General features: G+C 41.0%; 1 protein-coding gene across 1 annotated transcript; it reads right to left on the bottom strand.

Moving 5' to 3' along the window:
- Nucleotides 1-513: 513 nt before the first annotated feature.
- Nucleotides 514-27,962, bottom strand: ANKDD1B (ankyrin repeat and death domain containing 1B). The gene is made up of 15 exons (XM_066182271.1): nucleotides 27,887-27,962; nucleotides 24,150-24,253; nucleotides 22,000-22,098; nucleotides 20,284-20,291; nucleotides 19,666-19,759; nucleotides 19,465-19,569; nucleotides 17,570-17,691; nucleotides 15,964-16,060; nucleotides 13,614-13,712; nucleotides 12,600-12,698; nucleotides 10,968-11,066; nucleotides 7,103-7,201; nucleotides 4,249-4,344; nucleotides 1,354-1,552; nucleotides 514-641 (listed from the first exon to the last, which is right to left on the bottom strand). Exons 1-15 carry the CDS (start codon nucleotides 27,960-27,962, stop codon nucleotides 514-516), a joined length of 1,524 nt encoding a protein of 507 aa, XP_066038368.1.

Raw genomic sequence — 27,962 nt, 5'->3', positions numbered from 1 at the left:
GGAGTGCAAGTTCTGCCAGGGCGGAAAAAACTGTACAACTTCAAAATAGGTTTTTTGTTTCCCAAAAAAGATAGTTGAAAGCCACTTTCCATCTGGCATGTAATTCCATCATATATGCCATGTTTCGTTGATGAACTCATGAAATGACACATTTCCTGGAGTCCGTGCCAGTGCTGACTGAAGCTCTGATCTTCTCTGTAAAGTAAAAGACTTGATTGGTGTGCTCTGCTTTGCACAAGGTCAGACTTACTGAAGGGTGGCCAGTCACCATTTAACCATGTGTGCAGGACAGCTGAGGAAAGCAAAGTCAGCACGTCTTCCTTTAGAAACCTTAAGTCTGACATAAATGCTTTTTCTCAAGCAGCCTCACCCCTTAGGAAGGGCAGTCTGAGGAAAGAAGAAAGTGTTTTTCATTCCTGCTCTGGCCACAGCTTCCCAGCACCAGCAGGGACCTCAGCACAGCACTGCAGTCTCCCAGAGGACCCTGTAATGTGCTCTGTGTCAGCTTACGAGCTAAAGGCTGAAATCTGCTTCCACCAGATCTTCATATAGATGTTTAACAGTATTCTGATGAGCCAGCAACAAGCCATGCAACCAGATGAGCAACATTCTGTTTGCATGTTCCTTGTAACTTTTTTTCCCTATGCAATATGCAAAGTATTTGTTCAATATGCTTGAAACGGTGTATTTTGTTCCTTTGAACTTTAAAAGTTCCATAAAGTTTTAAACTTACTCATTTACTCTTACTACCTTTCTCATCTAGCAGAAAAATGAAGACTGAAACTTCAAAAAGTTAAAAAAAAAATTTTTAAAAGTTTTTTAAAAACTCATTTTATCCTAATACTACTGTTGAGACATAAAAAACATGTAATACATCTTAGAACTAATTTTTCCTTTCATTTTTCCCCATGCTGTGGAAATATACCCTGGAGTAGTAGTAACAAATACAGTATGTGCTGTAGAAGTACTGTTTTGCCAGCACTTGAGAGGCCTGAAACCAGAAACTCCTGTTTCATGGCAGCTGTGCAGACAGACCATGAGCAAAATCACTCTGTGTCATGATGTTCCCCAGATCCTCACTTGCAGCATGACCCCCAAGACCTTTCTATGATGCTCATGGCTTGTAATTTTGAACTCCAAAGAGATCAATTTTGATCTTCCAACAAGGAAGGTTCCCTCAGGCCAAGAGGGAGAGCGGAAGTGTCCTGCAGTGCTAAAACACTGCTTCCCAGGAACCAGGGACAAGGCTTGTACCCCTTCACTATGTGATACTCACATAGTTTAAAAAGCAACACTGCCTTGTGGGGTTTTTTTCATCCTATACATTATGTCTGGCCATTCAGATATTGTTACCTGTCCACTGCTCTTCAATAGCTTTAATTTGTTCATCTGTGAACTTCCAGAACCCAGCCAGATTTTTCCATTCATGGGGTTTTAACTGGTTGTATGCTAGATTCCAAAGGGAGTAACGGATTTGCTTACTCTGTGTACTGTGATCTTGTTTGAAGGATATGCTGAAGTCTGACCCATTACCACTGTGAGCTAGATGTGTCTGAAAAAGAAAGCAGATGATAAATTTTATAACAGAGCTGTGAACCTTTGCTCGGTGGGCAGTGTCCTGTACAGCTGTAGCTGCTGACAGATGATTTGCTCAGTGCCTGAAAAGGAACTGTGTGTGGCTCATAAAAACAGAACTGAAACTAAGAGTTCCAGTGTCTGTTGCTATGTATTACTAAGTTAATTGCAAAATAAGCCACCTTCTCTGCTACTTGATACACAAAGGCAAACTGACAGCAACTGTTGTGCCAGCACTGCTGTGCTGCTTGGCTCTGTCTGTATGTCACGTTTGGAGCACAGCTGGGTTTCAGGCACAGTTCTTACCCTTTTCTCCGTCTTCTCAAAGCACTAATCTCTCCCTGGTGAGGGGGTAGGCACCATGAGCACAGAGGCTGCTCAACCTCCTCCTGCCTCTGCTCTGCCAGCTTCCCTTGGCTGAAGTGGAGACATCCAGATCCTCTGCTGGCACCATCAGCCATTAGGTTTATCCTGGGGGCCTCCATTCAGCAAAGTGTGTGAACATCAATATGCACATGTGTGTTGAACATGGATCTAGTTTCATTCCTGCATAAGTAAAATCAGATAGAAACCAAAACCACTTGGATTTTACCCTCCAGATTAAAAGTGATGTTGCTACTGTATGCATGGCTCAGCTGAACCAGGAGTGATGAGGTTACCTCTTGTTTGGGCACCTTGGCCAAAACCATGTCAATCAGTGATTTCAGTCCTATCTAAGCTGAGCCCAGGAACATTCCTAGGTAGGTAAGCTCCAGCTGTTTCTGTATTTTATTATGGTTATGTACTAGTCCTGTTTCAAATCAATCTTCAAAGCGAAAAAATTTCTTTACGAATTTGATAGAGGATGACAAAGCAGATACTAAGCAAAAAGGGAAATGGTAGTAGGCCACATGTTAAAAATGCTAGGCATGAAGTGCTTCATTCCAAATTCAGAAAAGTACAGCAGGGTTATTTCCTAACCTTAGAAGAGACTGACAGAGGAAAAAAAGTCACAGTTCAGTAACTAAGCATTGTCATGTGTGTTTGTTTCCATTCATCTGATGCAGATTTTATTTCATGCTTCCTGACACGTGCAGGGTAAAGTTTAGGACATACTACAGGTCAGCTTCAGGGTCTCTCCTTTTTTTCTGATGTTTAATTAAAAAAAAAAAAAAAAAAAAAAAAAAAAAAAAGCCACAGGGGAAAAAAAACCTCAAGCAAACAAACAAACAAAACCCTTTGCAGCAGCACAGCTTCTCTTTGCTGCTAAATGTGTTTTGAGGCAATGGCAAAGTGGGATAGTAACAGCTGCCCTCAGATCCAGTTAAACCCAGCCTGGACAATGATAGGGAAGGGTTGGGTAGAAAAGATAAATAGAGAAAAGGGCAAACAGAGAGATGACACACTTTAGTATCATGTGCTCTTCCTCTCAGCTACATGACATTTCCTTTTGTAACCAAAGCTTTATCACAAATGATAAGTCAGCAGAATGTCACAAAAAGACAGTCCTTAAAATAGTGGTTCAAAATGCTGTAGTTCCCTGTAGGATAACACCACCTGAACAGCATCATATTCCATAGCTGTAAGATTTAAACTGTTCCAAAGGCTGCACTCTCAGCTTCAGGCAAAAGGATACAAACACATTTGTATTTCCCAACATCTCTGGTGCTTCGGCAGAAAAGCATCTGCTTAACACCTTTTCTTCTCTTCAGAAAATTCAGTGAACAATGCCAAAAGGTTGAGAACATTATGGGCCTACTTCTGTCAGACTTGTCATGTCTTCTGTGGCAAAAGACTACTTCTAACTTCTCTTTAAGCCAAAAGAAACAATAATGTACCTGACAATTCCAGCTGAACTGGTGCAAATCAAATGCATGATACAGAGTGTTCATGGAGGCATTTTTTGCAGCAATTAATCTAGATACGTGATTCACCAATGCTGTAACACTAAGGGTCATGGATTTGCCCCTCAGGGCAGGAGTGGGATGGTAAACCTGGTTAATTCCTGTACCTGGGACAGGATCAGTATGCTTAACACTTGGCTAACTCAACAAGAAGCAGAAGTCAGAGCAAAGTCAAAAACTGATATGGCAGTTACTTGTAGCCCTTTAGAGAAGCCCATCACTATGCATTTAAGTAACAACTATGTGCACATTCAAGTAACAACTAGGGAAAGAAGGTGAGAAATTCAGACAACCTACATCATGCCCTTCACACTTGTCGCAAAGTTCTTTTCCATCTCAATGATTTAATTTTATAATTACACACAAGGAACAGAAGAGGAAGCTCCTGCTGAAGTAGCTGAGATCTTGCTAGCAGAGGAATCAGAGACATCTTAACTCTGTTATTTTTCTACAGATTTTACTGTACCAAAGGATCCAGGAATCAACATGGATCCACGTTATCCCAGCCATGATGCTAATGGCATAGTTTAGATTTGGCTTAGAATCTCTCTTCATCCAATTATGTGTAGAGCACAAGGCAGAAAATTGGTAAGATCTGCTTACAGTTTTACTGCTAGTCAGGAATAAAACCTGGATGGGCTATAGACTTTCCCATTCCCAATTCTAACTTTAGTTCATCTAGGCCAGTCTTGCTGCCTGCCAAAAGGAACCACCTCAGCCAAAAGGCACTTCAAAATCAGAATTGGCTTTTCCCTTTGGTATCTTGTGTTTAATGAAAGATGCCTCCTACCTGTTTCATGGCAAAGTATCTTTCTGCTTTAATGATCATATCTACAATGAGGGCATGGTGGCTCCTTGATGCTGTGGCTAGGGCAGTTTTTCCATGCTGAAAGCAGAGGCAGTGAATCGGAACATCATCCTGAATAAGTGTGTCATAGGAGAAACACAGGAACTGTTTGCAGAGCCCCATCCCTTTTTTGGTTTCTTGGTTTTTTGGGGGGGGTTTTTTGGTTTTTGGGTTTTTTTGGTGTTTTTTTTGTTTGGTTTGGTTTTGGGTTTTTTTTTGTTTTTTGGGGTTTGTTGTTGTTGTTGTTGTTGTTGTTTGGGGTTTTAGTTTTTTTGGGTTTTTTGGTGTTTTTTTCAGCAGAAGATATTTACTACAATTTTTTAGCTTTGGGGTAGCTACAATCAAAGTTCTATGCTCTGCATAAGCTGGATCCCCTCAGCCCAGAGCTGGTAAATTTTTTTCCCACACTAAACTCCCCAGTAAAAAATTCTGGTGAGGTACAGCTGCTTTCAGACTACTCAGACTGCTGCATACTTCATACCATGCTCCAGTCACTGCAGCCACGTTCCAACTACCACAAACACATTCCATTCCCATGCTATGGTTAAATTGGCATTTCAGATGGATAGGCCAGAAATCTCCAGCTCAAAGGGCAAGCCTGTGCCTTGTTTTAGATGGTAAGAGAAGGTGGCTCTCAGAATGAAAAGAAAATTACTTTCTCATTACTGCTGAAAGGAGCACAATTGTGAGATGATGCTTCATGGGTAGAGAAGAAGCCACAGTAATTAAAAGCCATTACAGTAATTCCAGCTGCAGAGGTTTGTTCAGTCTACCTGAACCTGTCTCTCTTATCTGGGATGCACAGGCATTAGAGTTTTTCTAAAGGGATTTCTCTGCAATTGTCTATTTTCAGTAGATCTGCACTGAGTGCAGCTGCCTTGGATTTAAATATTCTGGGTGTTCTCCACATAACAAGTGCCAAGCACTTCTAGAAAATTAGATCTAAAAGAAGCCAATCCCTTAATTAGAAGGTTCGTTAATTAAATTATAAGGTATATAAAATCTCCAGATAGTATAAAGTTCCCTAAGATACACCTTTTGAATTCTAGCTCCTGGATCTGCTCAAGACCATTCTAATTAACCTGTTTTTAGAAGAGCATCACATTGGAAGCCAAGGAACATGCATTTCATTAAATCTCTTAGGCATAGGCATATTTTATATGTGAAGAGTCCAGGGACCACAAGAGCTCCTTGGGCTCACTGCTGGAGAGGTGCTCTGCATTTCACAGAGGGAGAGGGAGGTGGTGGATAAGGGAGGGTATTTCTGTACCCCTGTGCTAGTGCAGACACTGCTGGCACCCACAGCAGCCTTGCACATGGGGAGGTCTCTGTGCACTATCACTCACAACCAAGTGATCTGCAGTTTTATCTGCAGATGAGATGAAGGAAGAGCTCCCAAGAGTGCATTTCCTGACCTCTGACAGGAGCAGATGCATGGCATTGTCTGGAGCCTGAGCACTCCTGCTGCCAGGGCATGGAGGCCAGGAAAACACTGTGCAATCGAAGCAGGCTCCCCTTCTTCCTGTTACTGTTCAGTAAGGACTGTAACATTTTTGGCATCTCAACACCAATTCAATTCTGAGGGCACTGTACTTCCATGTGTTCCCAGCACTGGCATGGTCTCAGAGGTCATCCAGAAAATAGGCATGGACAAGCTACTCCAAGAAATAAAACCATTGTAGAAAGGTTACTTGTACCAGAACTTGTACTGGCCCAGAGCCAAATTCTCATAACAAGTCCTGAGCTCTATCAGTTTTGCTATAATACCAGGGCACTACCTCGCCCAAAGACTTGCAGGTGCTTAAGGTCATAGGCAATAAGTAATTTTTTTGTGTCTACCTTTGGAATACAAATAGGTGGAAAAAATTTCCCAGTGGCTAAGGTGCTTTTTAAAGTGGACAAGATTTCCTTCTGGGTTGATCCCTCTGAGAGCTGCAGCCCTTTGAAAAGTGTAGGCATGATTCTAAATGGAAACAACTACAATGCAGCATCCCAAAACATACCAACCCTACAACCCACACTCAGAGCCCCAGACCTCATATCAGGCTAGGGCAAAATAAGACAATCCTAATCCATAAAGCTTCACCTGATAGTGAATTGGATAGGTTTGTGCAGGAAAGTTACTTTTTGAAGTTACAAAAGGGCGAGATTTTGCTCATAGTAAACATCAAATCCATCAACTCAGTCATACAGAATATCAAGAAAAGTGTAAAAGGGGACACTCAATCTTGCAGTAATTTAGCAAAGTTTGTGAATACTGGGTTTAGTACTCTGTCCTTTCAAAAGCCCGAGCAGCTTTGCTTTGGTACTTCCAGCCATTGCCATTCTGTCTTTCCAGGCAGAACAACATCTCAGGGTTTAAGTATCCACCTGGATGGATCTGGAATGTCACCATGATTCTCAGATGACCTGGAGTGCTGAAGGACAAATTCTCCAACACTGCACCTGGTGAACCTGCATCTTTCCTGGCAATGAGCCTGGCTGCAGGTGTGCAGTACAAGCAGCCACAGGTAATTTTCCCCTCTGCAAATCTAGACCTTTTTTTCCATTAAAGGTCTCTGGAAACAGTGCTTATCCTTCAAACCACGGAGCTTAGGAGTTTCACAGCTCTTCACCAAAACCATTTCAGATCTCTGCCAGCTGCAGGTATAGCAATATTAAAAGAAGGCTTCCTTTGCAGTTATCTTTACTTAGCAAACACAACTGGCAACATGTGCTTTATGCACATCTGTAAGGAAGATCATAAAACAAAAAATAAAATCATGTTATTCTTACATGTGTGAGGAATGCAATTTACCTTATCCATGGTCTTGAGATTGCAGCCTGACTTCAGCAGCACATCCACCAACTCTGCATTGCCAAGATCAGCTGCGAGATGTAGAGGGGTTTCCTGCCTCTGGAATTAAAGACACCAAATAAATGCATTAAGTCAAACTTACTCCTAGAAGCAGCATCTCATAGGCTGAATCTAAAATAGATTCACAACAAGAGGTGACTTTGGTGAGATGATACTGGACAGAGGGAAATCATTTAACTTTTGAGTGATCTGCCAGTTTTGTTTCAGGCAGACAAGAGAGCATATGGGATCTCATCAGGAAAACCAGGCAGAAGTTCCAGCTGGCTCAGGAAAGAGTTCTTATTATGCCCCTCTAATGTACTGTAAACTAACAAGCTTGCTCTCCCTTCCCTCTTAAAGCAAGGTGCTTTGGACAGAGGGCTTCATGTGTCTGGCAACCCACAACCGTATTTTTATCCTCTCAGGTAACCTTTTCCCTGCTGAAATTCATGCCAAGACAACAATTTTCAATAGTACATTATGCCACATCAACAACAGAGCTTTTTAGTCAGCCCTGCCACAAAATGATGATACATAGCAGAAGTCTACCTTGCCCATAATGGGTTCAGTGAGCCTTAAATAAGACACATACAAAAAACCCCAAAACAAAACCATTAAACAAGGTCAAACCATCAGCAAGAAATACAGCTAAACTGGCATTCAGCTTCAAGTAAATCTTTGAGTCTGAAAGAAAGGTTGTACAGTCTCTACATAGCTATATATACCCAAATATGTAATTACTTACTCTTTTACAGAAAATAGAGTAAGAAAATCCAGACATCTGTGGGTGAAAGGCAGCTGCAAATAATGGAGTAATTGTGGAAGCCCTGCCTATATGGAAATGTTCCTTAGTAAGTTTCTTGGGACACATTATCCTTTTAAACTGAATGTTTTATGCCTATGCTTCTCTGACACTGCAAGTTTACAGTACATGTAGGCCTGGTTAGAGAATTTCTTTGGCCTTTAGATCTTAATTAAAGGTTTGCACACTAAGAAACACCAGGCTCAGGGTTCCACATTAAAAAATCTCATCAGTTAATTTTACAGTTTACACTATGATCACAAAATCTCATATATTTACCTTACTTTTTTTTTTTTATTCCCATAAATAAAAGGTATTTTTTTATTCATACACCTACTTTCTTTCCTGCAGAAATTTAGGGATACATAAGTACCTACTGTTGGCAACTTCAGGCAAGCTAGAGACAAAGTGCAAAACGTTTCTAAAAGATGTGTTGAAGAAATTTACAGAATTCTCCATTTTATGTGGCCAGAATGTCTCATCATTAAACTTTACTCCAACCACAAATGATGCTGTGTCTTCCACATAAATTAATCTCTAGCAATAAAATGACAATGGGAAAGGGTGAACCACAGATTTCTCAAAGACTCATCCTTGTTGCTATAGTGGGGACCTCTTCTATAAGTCACGAGGGAGACCAGGCTGCATTTCCCCAGCAGGGAGCCACAGTGCCCCAGATGGGACTTGACAGCCCTGCTAGGAACAGCCTTTCCACAGCTGGGATGTGGAAAGGCTGATGGGGAGGGGGAAGAGAGATTCCCTTGAAAGTGCCACAGGTGGCAGGCCAGTCTGGACAGAGTTGGGCCACTGGAGTCTGTCATGGCCAGAGGCCAGTGTATGTGAGCTCTGTACAGTCTTCTGCCATGTGGGCTGTGGGCACTGGATGTCACTGAGATTTATGGGAGCCTAGTTGTTGGCCAGGTCACTGTAGTCCACCTCTACCACCACTCACTTGGATTCTGGATACCTTCTGTGGTAGTTTGCTCGCCTTGCTGGCTTGCAGTATCTACTTTGAGGAGACACTTCTCATTCATGCTCAGTAAGAGACATCTCCAGAAACTTAGGAGTGGCTGCCTCTGTCATGATCCCTTTGTCCATCCCTTTGTCTCTAGAAGTGGACCCCAGCAGCTGGGCTTCCCTACCATCCCAACACTGGAGCAGTCAGGAAGCAGTGTGCTTACCCTGCTGACAGATGAATACTTGCTGCTTACGTAAGAGGTCATTCAGAGATGGATACCAGGTGGTTTTGCCTCTGTTGTCATTCTTGTCTTTTCCCTTTCCTGTCCTGCTACAGGCCAGGCTTTTGAATCTTCCCGCTTTTGCCCCCTAGCAGGAGCTGCTGTTTCTCTTTCTAACCAAATCCACATCTACACATCCATCATCTCTCTTGAGTGCAGGCACAATTATTATTTTTGAGGGCTGGGTCTCTGGTTAAGCAAAGGTGTAACACCTCGAACTGAATGAGTTTTCAGTGTCCATGTGGTGGCTTCAGAGCTTCTCAGTGTCCCTTTGTGTGCTCCTTGATCAGGAAATCCTCATTCTCTTCTGAGGGCACTGGATGACAGCTCAGAAGGCAAGGGCCAGACCCAACACAGCACTGGAAATCCTTATGTTTCATCAGGGTGGGCAAGGCTCCCCTCCTTCAGATGGTGAACAAATTACTTGGGTCTACACTCCTGCTAAGGCATGAAGTCCCAAACCATTGGAGGCAGTAAGAGCCTCAGGTATGTGTCCAATTCCTTTCACACATGGTGCCATCTGAGAACTGGCTGCCTCCAGGCCAATCCCTGTGTGGCATTCCCAGTTAATTGTTAATTGTTACTCACAACAATCAAAGCCACGTTCACAACACACACCAGTATGAGCAGTGTGATTACTCTGAGGATATTCAAGGAACTGAGTAGTGTTACAAGAAGGTGGGAGGGACCTGCCCTGGGGGAGAAGAAATGCTATTCGTTCCTCTCTCAACAAAGTGCCCCTCCAAGGAGGGAGAGGAAAATGTGTAACTGTTGATTTTCTTGATGAGATGGTGACCTGAGTTCACAGAGTGACATTGTAAGGCCCAAAAACACCAGATCAGGCACAAGCCAGTGTTTTTATCATTGCTCTACCAGGCAAGGCAATACAAAGTGATATGCAACATAGCAAAAGCAGAAATGGTCATTAACAATTACAGGAGGTTTTGTACAGCAAAATAAAGGATCAAATATGACAGCACCAAGTATGGCAAACGTCAGTGGTGGATATGATCTACAGTGAACTGATCTGATCCACAGGGAACTGGCAAACCAAAGGCCTCCAAAGACCACTGACACCAAGCAGGGTGAAAGAATCCTGGTTGAAGGTATAAGGATGACAGGTGTAGCTGTCCATGGATGGGCTCAAACCAGCATTTGTTCGTTTCACTGAACAGCTGAGCACACTCACTGATTACATCACAGAGACCCTGACCTTGCCACTCAGTGTTGCTGCATTACTCAGCTCTGCCCAGCTCTGTCCCCTCCCAGCTCCCTGAGCACCCAGTGGATTCATGTGGGGGCACCGAATGTGAAATAGAGAAGGCCTTGGTGCTGTGCAAGAATTTTTCAGCAACAGCTTTAACAGAGTTTCCTTACCAGCACTGCTTTGGTCACAGATTTAAACACTGCACGTGGTGGGTTGTTTAAAGGAAAAATTTACTTCTTTCCAGCCAAATGACATTCTGCACTGGGCTTCCCTCTGAAGCCAACACCAAAGAGATATTTCTGTCATTCATTACACATGAACCATAACACTTCAACAATACATTATCCAATCATTTTCTGTGTACATAGCATTGTGCTGTCCTTATCTTGCTCAAACAACATTAGCACAGCATGTACCAGTGACTACATCATATGAACACACATAAAAAGATTAGGAGGGAACTGCCTCTTCCTTCCTATTTTTTTGTACCCTGAGCTCATAAGGAAAAAAAGATTCAAGCAAAATCCACATAATCTCCCCTTTACCAATAAAGCTGTATAAATTCCCAGCTTTTCTTACGTGATTTAAGGAGTTTATGTCGTGATTTGCATCCAAAAGGCTTTTTACTACCGGTAGATTATTACTGATAACTGCTAAATGGAGAGGGGAATTTCTCTGCTGTGGAGGGAAAATAATAAATTGTTATACTTGGATATATTATTACAAGCTCATACAAACAAGAAAGAAGTTCTTATTGAAGCCCATCTCTTGCAAAGGTGACGTGCTCTAGCAGAGGTTCAAAACTGCAGAAAACACACCTGGATGTGTGGAGTTATACCAGAGGTGGCAGCTGCTCCTGCAACACCCACGGGTAAACAAATACAGCTAAGACTGGAAATGCTGGGTGCATTGGGGTGTGCATCAGTGTGCCACCACTCAGGAATGCAGCAAGGCACTCCCCTTAATGGTTGCTACCAGGGATGTGCTGCTATCCTGATAACCGAGAGATTAGGGTAATGTTCGTGGTCCCTCAGAAAAGCGGCTTTGCTCTTTGTTGAACAGCCTGGAGAACAGTTCATTCTGATTTCAGTAAACTGATGTCGAAATCTCCTTTCCAGGAACAAACCCTTGTCACATGTTGCTGCTGGAAGTGCTCTTCATACTAAAGTGACTTGCTGTCACATTTATAAAATATGGCAAATTACAGCTTGTAAGACAGAAGTTTTATTTGAGTGATTATTTATTAATATATCCAGGGCACAGATACAAGAGTAAAAATTCACACTAAGTCGGTAAGATCATTCTGTATCTTTAATCTGTGACTGATCAGTTTCTTGCAAAATACAGCTAAGGAATAATTCCATACCAGTACCATCCATGATGCTATGCACCAGTTCAGTGTCTTTATAAAAAACAGCCATTTCTTCAGGGCTACAGAAAAATATAGCAAGCTCTCCTGCAACATTGTGATGGAAACGTTTGCAAAATGTAAGTTACAATTTTTTGAGTTGCTTCTGCTACAGACAGCTAATGAGAACAAGCAGCACAACAACTGCCTGACCTTTAAATCATCTCAAGCACATCATAAATTGTTATTCCTTGATAGCTTTCTGCAAGAGACCAGTGATCATGGCATAAGTCATGAAGTCCAGATTCTATTTCCATCCTGTACTGTAGAAGTGAAAAGTGATTTCCTATTCATAGAAAATCTCAAATATCTGTCATATATAAACCAAGAGAGGATTTGGATAATAGAAATACTTCTTTCTTTTTAAATCACAAAGAATGTTGGCATGCAGATTTTGAAGGCACTGAGGGTGCATTTACCTGCAGAGGCTGAAAGCACTGAAGTGTTTATTTACATTTCAGTTATCTTTATTCAAAATCATGTTGACCCTTTGCCCATAGCATTACTAGTGCTAAGTTCAAGCAGGGCATTTTGCTCTTCTTCTCTGAATGCCTGGCCCTTGGCTTAGCCTGGCCATGTCTACTCTGCACTGCACCAGCTTGCTCAGGCATTCACTGGGTTGGCAACAGGACCTTGTCTCTACTGTTCTGTATGGGTTGCTAACCAACATCTACAAACCAAGTAATAACATGTGCAGGAAAAAAATTCAAGGAACTACTCAATCTCATTCAGCTGTCTGAATTCCCACGGAAAGAGAGGACAGGCTGAGCAGCAGCAAGAGAGTCATTCTGATAAACACTTACCTCAGGGTTGGGAACCAGGTTAATATTCTTATCAATAAGAAAAGTAACCAAGGGGAGATATCCATTCTGAACTGCAACCTGCAAAGCACTGCTATTGTTCTGAAGGAAATTTGGTAGACAGAAAAAAACGTATATTTTTATTGCTGAAAAAAAAAACAGTATTAAAGAGAGGTATAAATATTGGATAATCTTGCATTTAAATTTGCCTCCACCAATAAAATCTTTGACAAAATGATACAAAATTAAGCAGATCAGCAGTTAGGATAATGTTTTTGTCAACAGTGAAGGAAATTTCCATCTTTACTATATCACAACAAACATACTAAAGAACACCAGTATCCTATAACCCCCCCCAACTTCTCTTAAAAAAAAAGGCAGATCAGCATCATCATCTATACTGTGCCATGGACAACAACAATGCCAACATCTTCTTTGTTGGTTTGTTAGACCTTCACCAAGTAGTACAGTCACATTAACCAGTAAATCCATAGAATAGTTAATAAATCAATAGAAAAGAAACATAGTTAAATTAATAGAAAGTATTTTTTAAATTAATTTTTACAAAATAATTCTGCTTAAACAAATTCTCATTCTGCTGGAATCATAAACTTCTTGCAGCAGGCTAGCCAAGGCCATTCAGCAGATATGAAATGGACTGCAGTTCAGGAACCAGATGTAGAGAACACATCTGTCATCAGATCAGTCACATACACTGCCTAAAAGGAGACTTTTCAGTTATCCTAGTTGGTTACATTTTCTAGTCATATGCTGTACTAGTGGGAATACAGGAAATAAAAAGCTCCACCACAGCACTCCATCAAATAAAGCTAATGCTATTTTTCTTCCACATTTGTTTTATTCTGTTAGTCCTCTATACATTCCCCATTCTAATTTTTCTCCCTGTTTTCACAAAAAAAAAAAAAAAAAAAAGCAAAGCAAAGCAAATATCCTTTGTCAGTAAGGTCCTTTCCACAGTCTTAGTATTTCCCACCAGGAGGGACACCGTGCACATACCTGAGTTGAAACATTGATGTCACTCCCTGCCTCCAGCAAAAGTTCAGCACATTTTTCATGACCCCCTTCAACAGCCAAGAAAAATGGAGTTTCTCCATTCTAGACCAGAAGAGACAAAATGTCTGTTCCAATTTCAGACATGTGACTACAATGCTGAGACACAAAACACCTCCACAAAGGTAGGCTCCATCAGGCTCATCCAACTCCTGAATGACATCACTACTCACCAGCAGATGTCAGGGACAGATGATATTTACCTGGACAGGTGTATAGTAAGGTTTACAGTACAGAGAACTATGCCATAAATATTAATCATGCTCCTTTTAGTGGGCAGCAATTGTTGCCATTCAAAACCAGGCAACACCACTAGTAGGCTAGTACATACAGTAAGTCCAGTTTCTGTCAATGCCATGGATTTCTGACAAATTCACAATCCCAGGTGCTAGTCATAAGAAGAACTTTTAGCAGAAATAATCCTGTTTCATATTTATTTCAGGTCTTTTCACTCTGAAGGAGTTTGCATGTCTCCACAGCAAGTCTATAAAATGGGATACATCAGCTACACAATGATCTAATTCCTGCTTCTCAACATCTAAAATACACAAAGGTTTAATGGGAATTACTCTGGTGTTTCAACAGTCACAAAAGAATCAATAAATCCTATTTTTTCTTTGCTTAAAACCCTGACATTATTCTGGTAAACTTAATACATTTTAGTACTTTGCTGATGCTATGGGAAGAGAGATCTGTTCATGCCCAGATCACGTCTCCAGCTGGACAGGAAGGTCACACCATTAGCCATGCCAAGACAGGGGCACAAGCAGCACAAGCTTTGTGTGCAGAAGCAATAAAATTCTTACAGAAGCCCTGGAAACACCGGGGCTCCTCATTTCAGGGAGTCTCCTGTGCCTCACAGCAGGCACAGCTGAAAACAAGTTGGATAAGGGGGAACTTCTGAACTCATCTGTCACTGATAAAGGAAGAGGAGGGCCTTGGGTAGGAGTCACTCATTTTGCCCACTGGCCCAGTGCAGGAATGCAGCCCCACACCCAAGCAGGTGTTTCCAAATTAGGAAAAGGGGTTTCAGTTTTACCCCTGACTATTATGGAAAAGCACCAGAACTTTCCATCCGTTGCTCATCGGCATTGGCCCAGTGCCAGCACAGGGGCACTGGTTGGGCTTTGGAAATGTTTTTCAAAACCTGTAGCTGTTTCTATTGGCAGCAAGCCAATTTGTACCACCTGAACCAGTAAGTACTTGAAAGACTGCACAGAATTGCTCAATCGCCTTTTTGGACTGCCTTAGCCAGTGTGAGAGTTCCATCTGCACTGTGTTCGACTTATAGTTCCTTTGTTTGATACTGTTTATTGTTTTTGTCATTATTAAAACCCATTCTTTCACAAAGTATGTCCAGGGAAGTTGTCTGGCTGTTTTCAAGCCAATCTGGGAGGTTGCAAGCAACCCTCGGACTTGACACATCATCAGGAGGCTCATTACAGGCTGGCCATGTGTTTGTTCTGCTGTATCAGCCCAGCAGGACAAACTATCAGCCACATGGCAAATTCCCACAGTGGACACACCAGCCCAGAGACAAGGATTACCTTCCCCAGGTTGTTCCAGCTGCCCCACGGATGAAACAGAAGGGACAGAAACCCTTTGCCAAGCAAGAACACTGTTGTGAGCAGTCAGTGTGGATCTCCTTCCTCCACTCCTTGTTTAAGCCTTAAAATGAAACTCAAGAGTGTATTAACTCAGGGATACAATTCTCAGGATTACCTTCCCAGCTAATACATGATGAACAAATATGCTGGCTGAGCCCACCAACACTCACCTGGGAAAGCAAATTGGGTGGACAGTGTCTGCAGCCAGTTTTGTGCAGCTGAGTTCAGATGGACAAGGTACAAACCTGAGACCCCTCTGCTGAGGTGCCTGTGGTGGTTTGTGCTTGGTATGAAAGTCAAACTGGCTCAATTAATAGGCTGAAAAGCACCAGAAGTGCTTAAAAGTGAGATGTTAAAAGGAATGGGATCACATGGCTCAAAAAGCTGGATGACAGAAGGCAAGGGAGGTTAAGGCCTTCCTCTGTTCTCCTCTCCCAGTAGTTACATGAGGGTTTGTCAAATGTAGGGGAGGATGTGTGCGAGGTATAGAGGACTGAGGAGGACACTGAAGGAGTTAATAGAGGTTAATTTTTTGGACAAACAACAAGGAAACAGGATGCAAAGTTACTAGGAAACCAGCAAGATAAATGAAGTCACCTCAGTGCCACATGTCTTCCCTTCAAATTTGATTTTTTAGAAAATTTTTCAAATCTCTGACTTGATTTCTTTCAATAGTTTAGTGTACTTACCTGTTTGAGGTAATTTATTTCCTCCCATCTTTCAAGAAGAATTTCTACAACTTCACTGTGACCATTTTTGGCTGCTAAATGCAACGCTGTGTTTCCCCTCCTTAAAATTAAAATGTCAAATAACAAATTTTAGAACCCAGAAGACAGTAACTAAAACCAACACAAAGCCTTTGGTCTTTTACATACAATTCTCTCTAACATACAAGGAGAGGGAGGCAGCTACACACAGCCTGTGCCAAGATTCAGTCTAATGTTGCTGATCCAGTTGTTTGTCTGAAAACTTCAGTGTATACCAGCAAAAAGATCTGAAATTCTAACTCCTAGCAAATGAATCAGAAGAAAACTTCAGGTTCTGGTTCCCACAAGGGTGGGTACTACACTGAGCCCTCAAAACCACTGATTTAAAGAGTAAAAAAGTCTAGGTCAGTGTGTAGAAATTTGTCTTGGCTTTGATATCAACATTGCAATCTTTGATCTCTGTCACCATCAGTGCAATTTCTTTCCAGGAAATTAAGAAACACAAAACAGAAATAAAACCAAAACCAAAACACCACACCACCAAAGCAAATAAAAGCAACTGACAACTTCAGGCAGAGCAGCAGGTTTTGACCTAAAAGAAAATGGAAAAATACAAAATAGTATAAAAATAGCTGAAAATATTAGGAGAATTCTAACTCTCAGAAAAATGAGAGTCCAGAACAGTTTTTCATTAAAAGCATTGAGTGGGAAGATGTGGAAATCCTTTTTACCATTGATGGTTACAGGGTTATTGGGTTTGGTGACCCAGGAGGTGAGTTTCTCTCTGGGTTTCTCACCTAACTTGCAGGACCACAGTATTTACCTCCTGGTGCTGTTGACACCTTTAACCTGCTAGATGTCTGGGACAACACTATTTTCAACCTCTGCTGATAAACTGTTTAGCACAGCAGGGCTCTGGGTGGCACTGCAGCTTTTAAGCTATTACCAGAATTCCAAAAAAACCACCCCACCATCACTTCCTGAGTGCTTACTTTGGTGGTTCTGTAAAAGCAGTATCTGACAATTTCATATTTTATAATGTACTTGTCCTTGCAATGCCTCAGATGCAGAGAAATACAAACTTAATCATTCCAGAAATACTCAAGAAAGGAAAAATAAATTCAAGAGCAGACTTTGAAAATCAGTAAGATACATTAAAATAATAGTGTCAAAGAAAACTCAATCAGATTGAAGTGATAAGGTACTGCTAGAAAAGAATTTATAGGTGTTTATTTTCATCCTGAAGCTTTTAAACGGCTTTGAAAAATTTGTCCCACAGTGACACACAGACAAATAGAGTGAAACAGTGAACGAACTCCCAGAACAGAGGCTGACACCTTTATCACCAGGCTTTCCCACTTGTCTCAACAACAGCATATGCTAGTCTTGCTTTGTATAAATTATGAATGTGTATGGAAAAGTCTCCTGACAATCATCCCGCTGCCTTTATCACTAAAAAGTCATCATCTTTTTATGTTTGTTGCTCCCATATATCACTGTAACATTTGTGCAGAGCACTCAAATATTGGATTGTATAATAACCACAGTGAAACAAAATAATCTTTCATGAACACATTTGTAGTTGCACTTCTGTGGAAAATAAACATTTTCCTTATCTTTTTCAGATGTAAATAGCTTCAGAGCAATTAAATTTTTTATCATGTCAACAAGGCCTTTTTCAGAGGCCAGAAGAAATGGCTTTTTATCTTTCTAGAAAATAATTATGGAAAGAAACATAGTGTTACAGAAAATAGAAATATTTTAGTTACTAGATATTTGGTATGCATATATATATGTATGCTACATAAAAATTTATATGTCATATGACTAAGGAGATAAACATAATGTTGATACATAGAAGAGCAGTAATTAAAAAATATACTTAGTGTATATAAACAGATTATACATCTTGCATATCCTGAATAAAATACAGAAAAACTGTTCAGAAATGGTAAAAAAGTGGAAAATACACTCAAAATATTATAATCCTATTTTTTCTCAGTATGAAAATATTTTTCAAAAGAACCGTGTCATTAGAAGTGTGAGGATGCTCGCAAAGAGCATCAAAGCAAAGAAATTGCAAGATTTATTTCCATGGGATAATATGTTGGATCCAAATTCTGGAAACAGAGACCAGAACTGACATGTCTCAGAAGTTTCATCCAGGAGGCCTGAATTTAGCACTGTGTACATTGTAGAGGGTTTTGGTGGTGCTGAAACTAACAAAAACTTTTCAAACCATTTTGGAACTCCACTGCAAAAAGTTATCCTGACACAAAACCATGACACTGCTCAGGCAGTAAGGCATGTAACCAGCTAGGTAAAATGGCTTCATATCATGCCTGGTAGTGCCTAGAGAAATGTCTAGGAAAAAAAAAAAAAAAAAGCATGCACCTAGTAGAGAACTATGATGTAACCTCAACAGGTGGTTGAGAAGATCATTTTTCACCTTTCCCAAGGCCTAAACCTTCAGAGGTACCTTTTGTTAAAATAACTCTGTTTTTTCAAACTTGTCATTTGGAAAAAAAAATCAAAATTTTGCACCCTTGGGTCAATAAAATTCAAGAAACTCAGAAAAAAAAATGGGAAAATTTTTTTTTAGGTGTCAGATCTCACAGGAATAGGGTTTTCCTCATGTAAAGATACATAAGTCATCTGACTTATGGACATAGCATTTCAAAACAAGATCCCAACACTGTGAAAGTTAAAATAAAAACACAGAAAACCTGATGAGACACTGCTGGAGAATCAGTGCACCTCTATAGGATGGCTGTACATAGTTCTATATTCCACATTGATGAAACATGGCCATGTTGGCCATAACTGGCAGGTTTTGGAAAGGGTAGGGGTGTGTGAGGATGAGCTGTGTGGGAAATGTCAGAGGCTGCCCTGTGCTGGTCACAGACATTTCCAGCTGGCTCCACAGTGCACCAAACTGCCCCACGATGTACCAGCACCACAGAACCAAATGATGCCTCTGTGAAAATGCATTTAAGAATGGCTGCGCACTGCTGTGGGGAGGATGCACAAGGGGAGATGCAGGAGGAGACACAGGAAGATGCAAGGGAGGAGACACAGGGGAATGTACACCCACAGGGTGACTGCAGCCCATGCAAGAAGCATTTTGGAGGAGAGGAAAATAGTAAGAAGCAAGGAGCAGAAAAAAAGGAATCCACTGAGGACTGAACCCAACCTCCTCTTCCTCCCATTGCCTTACCACGACTGAGCATCATGTGCAGCAAAAGCAAGGAGAGCAGAGGGTGTCTGCAGTGCAGCTGAAATGGGCAAAGAGGGAGGAAAGGTGTTGCCCCTAAGTGCTTGTCTGGCTGTTTATTTTACCTGTTTCTCGATATTTAAGTCAGTAATTAAAAGTAAATGTAACTGTCAATAAATCAAAATTCACTGATATTCTCCAAATCAAGATTGTTTCCCCCAAATCAAAAGCCTCATGACATCAAAGAAATAAACAGAAATACACTGTACCCCATCAGGTTTGTTCGAGTCCTTCAGATGAAGATCTTGGAGGAAATAATCATCTATTTTAATGCTGTTGCTCTGAGCTGCAAAATGCAGTACATTCATTCCTTCCTGAAAAATGGCAAGTCAGTCTGTAAGAATGTTTGATTTTTTCTCCAACATAAACATAACATGTTTAGGATTGGTAAAAAATTGTCAACAACAAACCTCATTCTTAGCCTTTTGATCAGCACCTGCTTTAACTAATTTTTGCATTATATCCAGATTTCCAGTCCAAGCTGCAAGATGAATCACTGTCAGGCTGTAGTGGTTTGAAAGCAAAACAAATGAGAGGCTCCAAGTCAGAGATACAATTTAATAGAAAAAGAAAAGGAAAGAAAGTAAACTAAAATAGATGCAATAATACAAAAGACCACTGACAGAGTCAGAATACAACCTGAGCGGAGTGATGGAAGCAGTCCAAATGAGGTGGTCTTCCTGAAACAGTGATCCTGTAGAAAGGTCTGGCAGCTCGGGTCCTCTGGGAATCCAGTGGGTAAGCGCCCCTCTGGTGTTCAGAGTCTCAGCTTATATCCAGAATGGAATGCTTGGTTCCTCCCTCTGGGCGGAGCATCTCACAATGGGATGGTGAGTCGTGTGATAAGGCCTGATGGGCCCATTAACAGGAGGTAGTCCAGGAGGGCGTTATCTGTGAGCTGTGTGGCAAAGGTGCTGATGGGCCCATTAACAGAAGATAAGCCAGAGTAGAGGAGGCAGGGAGCACTGCCTCACCTGGTTTCAACAGTTCATGAAGATGGTGATAGAATATACTTTAACCCAGGACACAGGCCATGCTTCAAATAAAATGACAAAGGCAGAAATCACCATCAAGATTCTCAAGCCAAATTTCTTTAAATCTTTTTGATTGATTCAGTGTATTAGTAGGTTCTAACCTGCAGCTTTCAGAAAAGCAATAGGAACACCTGATACTGTGGGTGGGATTTATCTCACTTAAATTAAGCTAAATTCAATAGAGCAACACCTAGATAAATGTTTTACCTCTTCTTGACAGAAAGTGTGACATCTCAAGAGAAGGACTGGATCCCACTTTAAGACAGAGGGATTAAGTTCTACCTGGAAATTATTTTCTCTCTCCAGAAACCATGTAGATACATAGTCCAGGGTGCAGTGGATGATATTTAAAGTGATAATATGCAATGACTATATTTCCATGAGTCACCATAATTTTCTATTTAGGCCCCTTTCTAATGTTCTCACCTCTCAATTCTCTAAAAACTTTTTCTCTTATAGGAAAAAAAGAACCCCGTTTTTAACATCTTAAAAACAAAAGGACTAGCTCAACTCTCTGCTGGTGTGGCCTCACCTTGAGTGCTGGGGGCAGTTTTGGGTGCCAAAATACAAGGATATAAAGCTATTAGAGACTGTCCAAAGGAGGAACACAAAGATGGTGAAGGGCCTTGAGGGGAAACCATATGAGGAGTAGCTGAGGTCACTTGGTCTGTTCAGCCTGGAGGACACTGAGGGGAGAGCTCACTGCAGTAACAGCTTCCTTGTGAGGAGAACAGGAGGGGCAAGCACTGACCTGGCAGGACCAGAGGGAATGGCAGGGAGCTGTGTAAGGGGAGTTTTAGGTTGGTTATTAGGATACCTCCTCCTATACCATGTGCTGCACTCCTAATCATCCTAGAGGCTCTGCACGGAACTCACTCCACTTTATCAGTCTTCCCCATATTTGCAGAAATTGCAATGGAAACCAGTGGAGGGCAATATGGAATATGTACCTGGTATAAGCAGGCAATAAGATAAATCTGGACTTCGGTAGAATTTGTGACTGTGGCCCAAAAGTCTGCCCTGAAAAACCTGCCAATCTATGAACAGCTGGAGGCCAGTCACAATCAGTGCCCACTAGGCATTCATCCTGGGAATGCTGTTTAACATCTGCATTTATGACCTGAATGAAGGGCAGAATGTACCCACAGCAAACTTACAGATGATATTAAATCGGGAGGAATAGCTGACAGACCATATTGATGTGCTGCCATCCAGGGAAACCTTGACAGGCTGGAGAAATTTTCTGCCAAGAACATAGCAAAATTCAACAGGGAGAAATGCAAAGTCCTGCCCCTGAGGAGGAGCAAACCCAGGCAGCAATACTGGCTGGAGACAACTGCCTGGAAAGCAGTTTGACAGAGGAACACCTGGGTCTTCTGGTGCACACTAAGTTGAGCATGAGTCAGCAGCGTGCTCTTGCAGCACACAAGGCAAATAGTATCCTTGGCTGTGTTAGGTAAACACTGTGACCTGGCCAAGGGAGGTGCCACATGCTCACTCAGGTATTCAAGTTATCCAATACTTTGGGAAATGTGTTTTTCCCCTCTAAAAATGCCTTTTTCATAGAAACACGTCCAGTTCTAAGGCAAACAGGAGTTTTTACTGCAAGCCCTTAATTTTGCACAGTTGGGAGCACAAGAGAAATATCTGCTTTCACTCCTCCTCAAAGGTGTTCTATACACGTGAATAAGAACAAATAAGCCAGCTTACCTGACCTGCCATGTCTAGTCTAGCTTTGTGGTGAGGAAGAAAATCCACCATGGACACATGACCTCCCGCAACAGCAAAATGGAGCGCTGTGCGCTTCAGCTGGAATTAACAAATTTTGTTTGTCAGGTCTGTCATACAGTTCTTTTCCCTGTGTAGGTGGTCAGGATTTTGGAATTCTCTGCTTGTTATGAAATGCACCTGTTAATACATACTCCAATATTCCGTATTTCTCCTTCAACAGCCACACTTGATCTTTAGTCTACTTATTTTGTTTTGTTTCCTTGGAGAGAATTTGGATATCGATCTTAGAGAATTCTTGTAAAAACAGAATGTTTTGTTAGTCTACATAGTATTGTCCCTTCATTGAAATGTCAAAGTGGGATTAAATAGTCAAACACTGTGTAGGGGAGGTGCATGCAGTACAGAAGCATCCTTGTTTATTATTTTATTGCATGGTGTAGTTTGAATAGCTGAGGACTATATGTAACCAGTTAGATTTTCCTTTGGTATCCTCCTTACTTTTGACTAACCCTCTGCAATGCAAGCAAAGGTTTCTCCCTCACTCAGTGTTAGTCACCTTCCCAGACTGAGTCACCATCTACGTAAAAGAAAGCTACCACCTTGCAAACAGTGAGTAATTTTACAGAGGTGAATGGACTCAGTTCTTCTCAAGAAGACTTTAGAAGACTAAAGTAATTAGTGGTATCTAAAAGGGATTTGTTAAATTGAAACAAATTTTATTGAGGAGAGTTTTGATTTCAGTTGAAGTGGATGTAACTGGGTTTAACATAAGTCACTGATAGTTTCCATACAAAGATGTCTAAGAGATTTAATCAATTCATTTTAAAAGTCAGTTTGGATTTGTTCTCTTAGCTTCTCTGAAGATCACCTGACATTTTCATGTATAAATTTAAATTCACAACAATATGTAGCAAAAGGAATAAAAAGGTGGGATTTATGACATGTATATGTCAGAAAAAAAGCCTCTTGTGCTATAGAAAGAGTTCTATCAAAAAGCTCATCTTTTGGCACCCTTTCGTATGTGGCTTGAGAGTATAGGGGCAGGAATGATCAACATTAACAAAATGAACAGCTTTACCAGCATAACCTATATCCCTACTGGAACAATCAATCAAAGCACAACATCTTTGCAGCTATGCTAGTAACTCTCATACTGTAGGTCTAATTTAAGGATGACAGAGTAAAGTTTCAAACTACTGGACAGAAAATGTATTAAGTTTAACTTCCTGAACTTTGGAAAGCCAGAAGGAAGAAAGAAAGAACTATTTTAAAGTGACCTTTTAGAGTACAATACAACTGATACTCTCAGTATTCAAGAGAAGTGTGCTCAGAGGAAACGTTTGTCTCCTTGTTTGTTTCATAAACAAATCAAGGAATGCACCATACTATCTTCTAAATTCCCCAGTGAGTGAAAATGCATGTGGGCATGGGAAGTAAATTTTTTCAGAACGCAGAACAGGTAACATAGGATTCCCATGGGTAGATGATTTATATGTAGCCATCAAGAGGACACTGTTATGCAAACCTCCCAGGTTAATATCATGACTGCTTTGTTGCTGTTGAACTACCTCTCATGTGGAACACAGTGGTATATTCAGCTACTGTGAAGTATACCATTTTAGGCCTAGTGTTGAATTCAGCATAAGAAACGCATTTTCATGTATCTAGGGTAAATCTGAACTCTGAGCTCAGGCTGGAGCCAGAGGATGTTGTAGAGTGCTCCCACGGTTCCGTGCAAACCAAGTAGTAATACTTCTTTCTGGAAATTTGTTATGCTAGCAGCACTAATCCACTCTTAAAGTAACTGTGAGGTAAAGTCATCTCACTCAGAAAGATGGAGAACTTGAGAGATTAGTGACCAAAGAGCTTTGAGGAAACACTAGAGCAATGGGCACAATTGAGAAGCCCTTAGTTCCCAATGTGATACACTGACTACTGTGAAACCTGAGAGTGATGCTGTACAAATCCTAATGTCCATAATGGATATAAATGGTATGAAATGATTCTCCATCAGGTCCTGGAAGGCACTTCTGCAGCCTCACCACCTTGCGGCTGAGGGGGAATGCTGGCACTCCCCTATGCAACCCCAGAGAGTCATATAAGTGATCTGTCAGGCACTTCATACTCACAGTATCGACAGCATTTATATTAACATTCTTTTTAAACAGCTTTTCCACGGTATCCAAATTGTTCATTTTAGCAGCATATTGAAATTCTCTCTCATCTGGCAGTACTATGGGAAAACATGATAACAAAAACATCTTATTAAAAAAGTAGCCATAACCAACATAAGGGATGATGATACTGTTTATACTTTCTGTTATTTGTACAGATTAAATGTTACGAGAATCACTTGGCTCTCACCATCAAAACATTTAATGACTATACTTTTCTCCTTTAGAGACATCTGGCTGATATTTCTAGTTTCAACTTTTAAGTGCAACTAAATGGAGACTTTTCATAACATGAATTAGCAGAGTTTGCACTCACAGGAACAGTTTGTTTATGAAGCTCTTACTATCTAACTGCATCCCAAATTACTGCATAGGCATAGCAGTGAATGCTACAAACTGCAGCATTTATTTCCTATTCTTTGAGAAATTGTTCTGTTTTAAAACACACCACCAAAACACAAAATGTGTAAAGCAGTAAACAAAGAGCGTGACTCAACTGGAAAAACAAACCAAAACAAACAAACACCACTTTTAAACTGAGACCTCCCTTTAATGTCTCAATCCAAAAATTAGAGTATGTTTGGTCAGCTAAAGTAGTTGCAAGGCATATTCAGTAACTCTGAAAAGTAAAAGTCCAGTGTCTGATACCTAGTTTAGCTGGAGGTCAGAATATTTTTCATGTTTCTACCATAACATTTAATTAATCGCTTAGAAGAAAATTGTGTAGCAGTTACATCAGTTGCAAAAATGTTAGTAGATACCTTTAATCCAATAGCATGTCACACTTAAAATATAATTAGTTAGACGTCTTCTGTCTAGAATATTTTGGGCTGAAGGCCACTTGTCCAATGATATCACCAAGGAGGCACCACTGTGTTGGATCAGGAACTGCAGGAATTATCTATTCCTTGGAGCCCTCTCAGGCAAGTTCATCCTACTGCATTATGTCTAAGTTCATTAATGCCTAATAAGGACACAGCTTGAGGCAGTATGACTGCACAGCATACTAAGGAAAATTAGGAGGGCATTCATTTAATTGCATTTTAAATGTTACCCGTGGCTATAATCTCAGGGAGAGTAATCAATTTTTACTGTAAAAAATGGATCAGAAATTAAACTGGATACTTGCAAAGGTGTTTCCAGTTTTCCTATGAAATTATCCAAGTGCCTCAAATAAATGAATTGTCCTTTCAGACTTCTCTGGGAATCACAGTACATGTGTTATTTGTATGACAACACACAGGCACAAGGAAGAAAAAAAAGAAAAGAAGCATTTGAAAATAAAAATTCACTCCTGACATCTGTGACAAGGAGTGTGGGTGACAGCAAAATCATCATTTTGGACAGTGATCTTTAAAGAATAAATGCCTCAGTCCCAGTTTTCATAGTCATTACCCTAGGAAGTATCCAACGGAGCTTTCTATTAACTTGATTTCAAACTCAGGTAAACCAATGGTCAAAGGATACCTTGCTCAAGGCAAATTTATGGGAAATGTGGAAAAAGAAGGTACAGGACAAATTAGTTGCAATTAATTACAATTAGGCCTCATTCATTCCTGCTGACTGCTGTACCTTACATGAGATAGCTCTCAAAGGTAAAGCCATCTAAGGACAGTCAGGAACAACCCCAAGACTTTACTCAACAGTGCATTCAAAAACAAGATAAAACTATGTTTCTTAACTGTATATGCATCAGCAAAGAGAGTTTTGTAGTTCTAACAAAAAATACAGTTCTTTTCTCTCCTGTTCAGAAGCCATGAATTGGCCATGTGCTGCTAAAAAGACCTTTTGTTTTGTATTACGTTTTCTAACAATTACATTACATTTCCTAATTTGCATTACATTTCCTAATAATCACTCTCTCTTGGTACTTCTAAGTGATTCAGGAGTTAAGAACCATGACAATGTTCTGTCATTATCTGTCTGTCTGCACACCATGACTGATTTGTTGCCCAAACTTTTGCTGCTTTTGCAGTTTTGGTTGGTTTGTTTTGTTTTTGTTTTTGTTTTTGTTTTTTTTTTGGGGGGGGGGTGTTGGGGTTTGTTTTGTTGTTGTTGTTGGGGGTTTGGGGGTGGGGTTTTTTTTGTTTGTTTTTTGTGTATGAAATTATAGGAGTAGAGAGCTATCACACTACAACTTCATGGAAGCCTTCTATCCTAGAAGGGGCTCCAGGATTTAGCACTCCTCCTTAATCTATTTTCAAGTGACAGCAGCAACCAATTATCTATCTGCAACTGCCAGGTTTTTTAGGGAGTATTTTCTTTGGCACAATACATAATGTCTGGCTTATATAAAAACTATAACTTTATATTATAACAATTAAATAGTTCTATTCAGTTTTTCTTTTGAGCTAACTAAAATTAGTATTTTGATTTCCTCTCCTGATACATTGGTTTCCTTCACATAGAGCCCTGCTAGCAGTATATCGAGCATTCCAAGATTTTTCACCTCTTGGAAGAGCAATGAAGTAATTAAAACAGCAGAAAAGTAAATGGCTTTGTTGACCTTAAAACAAAAAGTGAGTTACCCTCAATCTTTTTTTTCCTCTTATTTATGTCTAACTTTAGAGGCCTCATTCTTTCTTTCAAGAATACCACGAATAAGGATGATTTCCAATGAATTTCAAAAATGCAGCTGAGATTTCAGAAGTTACAGGACAGTGAAAAGCCCTGCATGTGTGTATCCCTACCTCTGTGGTCTGTTTTTAACATCCTGTTGCGGTGTCTGCAAGATGACATCCACAACTATCTTTAAAAACACATGGGAAAACAACCTCAGAATTTGAATTGGCTGAAGAGGTCCAAGGAGGTAAAATAAAAATCAACAACATTTGGATTCAAAAGGCAATAAAAATACTTTTACCCTATTGTTTCTTAAAATTAAATCATATATTTAAGGATCTGGCAACATTTTCAAAATTTTCCCTGGATTTTCTTTTTTGTTAGAAATAAAATTACTAAAGCAGTGTAAGGACCTTGTTAAGTCACTAGGATTTTTCTTCTAAAATAGTAATTTTCTGTTTCAAAGAAGTCATGGGAAAAACTACTTATTGAGTCCAATGGTGATATTTTATTAGTTATTTTCTTTTTCTGCCCTCTTTGCCAGCCTGGGAGCAAGAACCACAGCCCAAGATAAGGGCTCCTGGCTGTCACTCTGTGATGGCAGGACTGGGGTGAAGCAGGGTTTAGCAACCACCCCTTAGTTTCCACAAGTCGCCTGTTTTCACTAACTGCAGTTCACCCAGAGCAGTCTGTTCTTTCACAGACTGGTTTGCACGTTGAAGGTTGGAGACCCCGTCACTGCGTTGTGTTTCTGAGTGCAAGATCCTCTGATTTCTGCGTGCCTCCCAAAATGGGGGCCCAGACTGCCTGTGATGCTCAGCTCCAGGGACGTGACTAATATCAGTGAACCCTCGCAGAGCAGTTCAAAGGGGAAGTTAAAGCGGGCAGTGGGCAATTTGCAGGACTTGCCGCTGGGAACACCCCATGTCAAAGCCCAGCTCCCAGTCCCACATCCACACATCTGCTGTTTCCAACCCCCACGGCTCCGGTCAAGGCATAAAGCAGGTTTGAGTGGGTCCCAGCAGCTCTAACGGGGCCTGGCACGCTGCCTGCAGGGAAGGCACCCGTGTCTGTGCCCCGGGACCGCGCTGCCCCCCGGGCGGCCTCGCCTCCATCCCCCGCGGACTCACGGCCCCCGTGGCCCATTGCCGCGCCTCCCTGCGCGGCATCCTCCCCGGCGCGGAGCAGGCGGCACAGGCCCTTCAT

The sequence above is a fragment of the Chamaea fasciata genome, unplaced genomic scaffold (assembly GCF_029207755.1).
Source record: "Chamaea fasciata isolate MVZ Bird 193981 ecotype frontalis unplaced genomic scaffold, bChaFas1.0.hap1 SCAF_4, whole genome shotgun sequence".
Lineage (NCBI taxonomy): Eukaryota > Metazoa > Chordata > Aves > Passeriformes > Sylviidae > Chamaea > Chamaea fasciata.
This window is presented reverse-complemented; position numbering and strand designations above follow the sequence as displayed.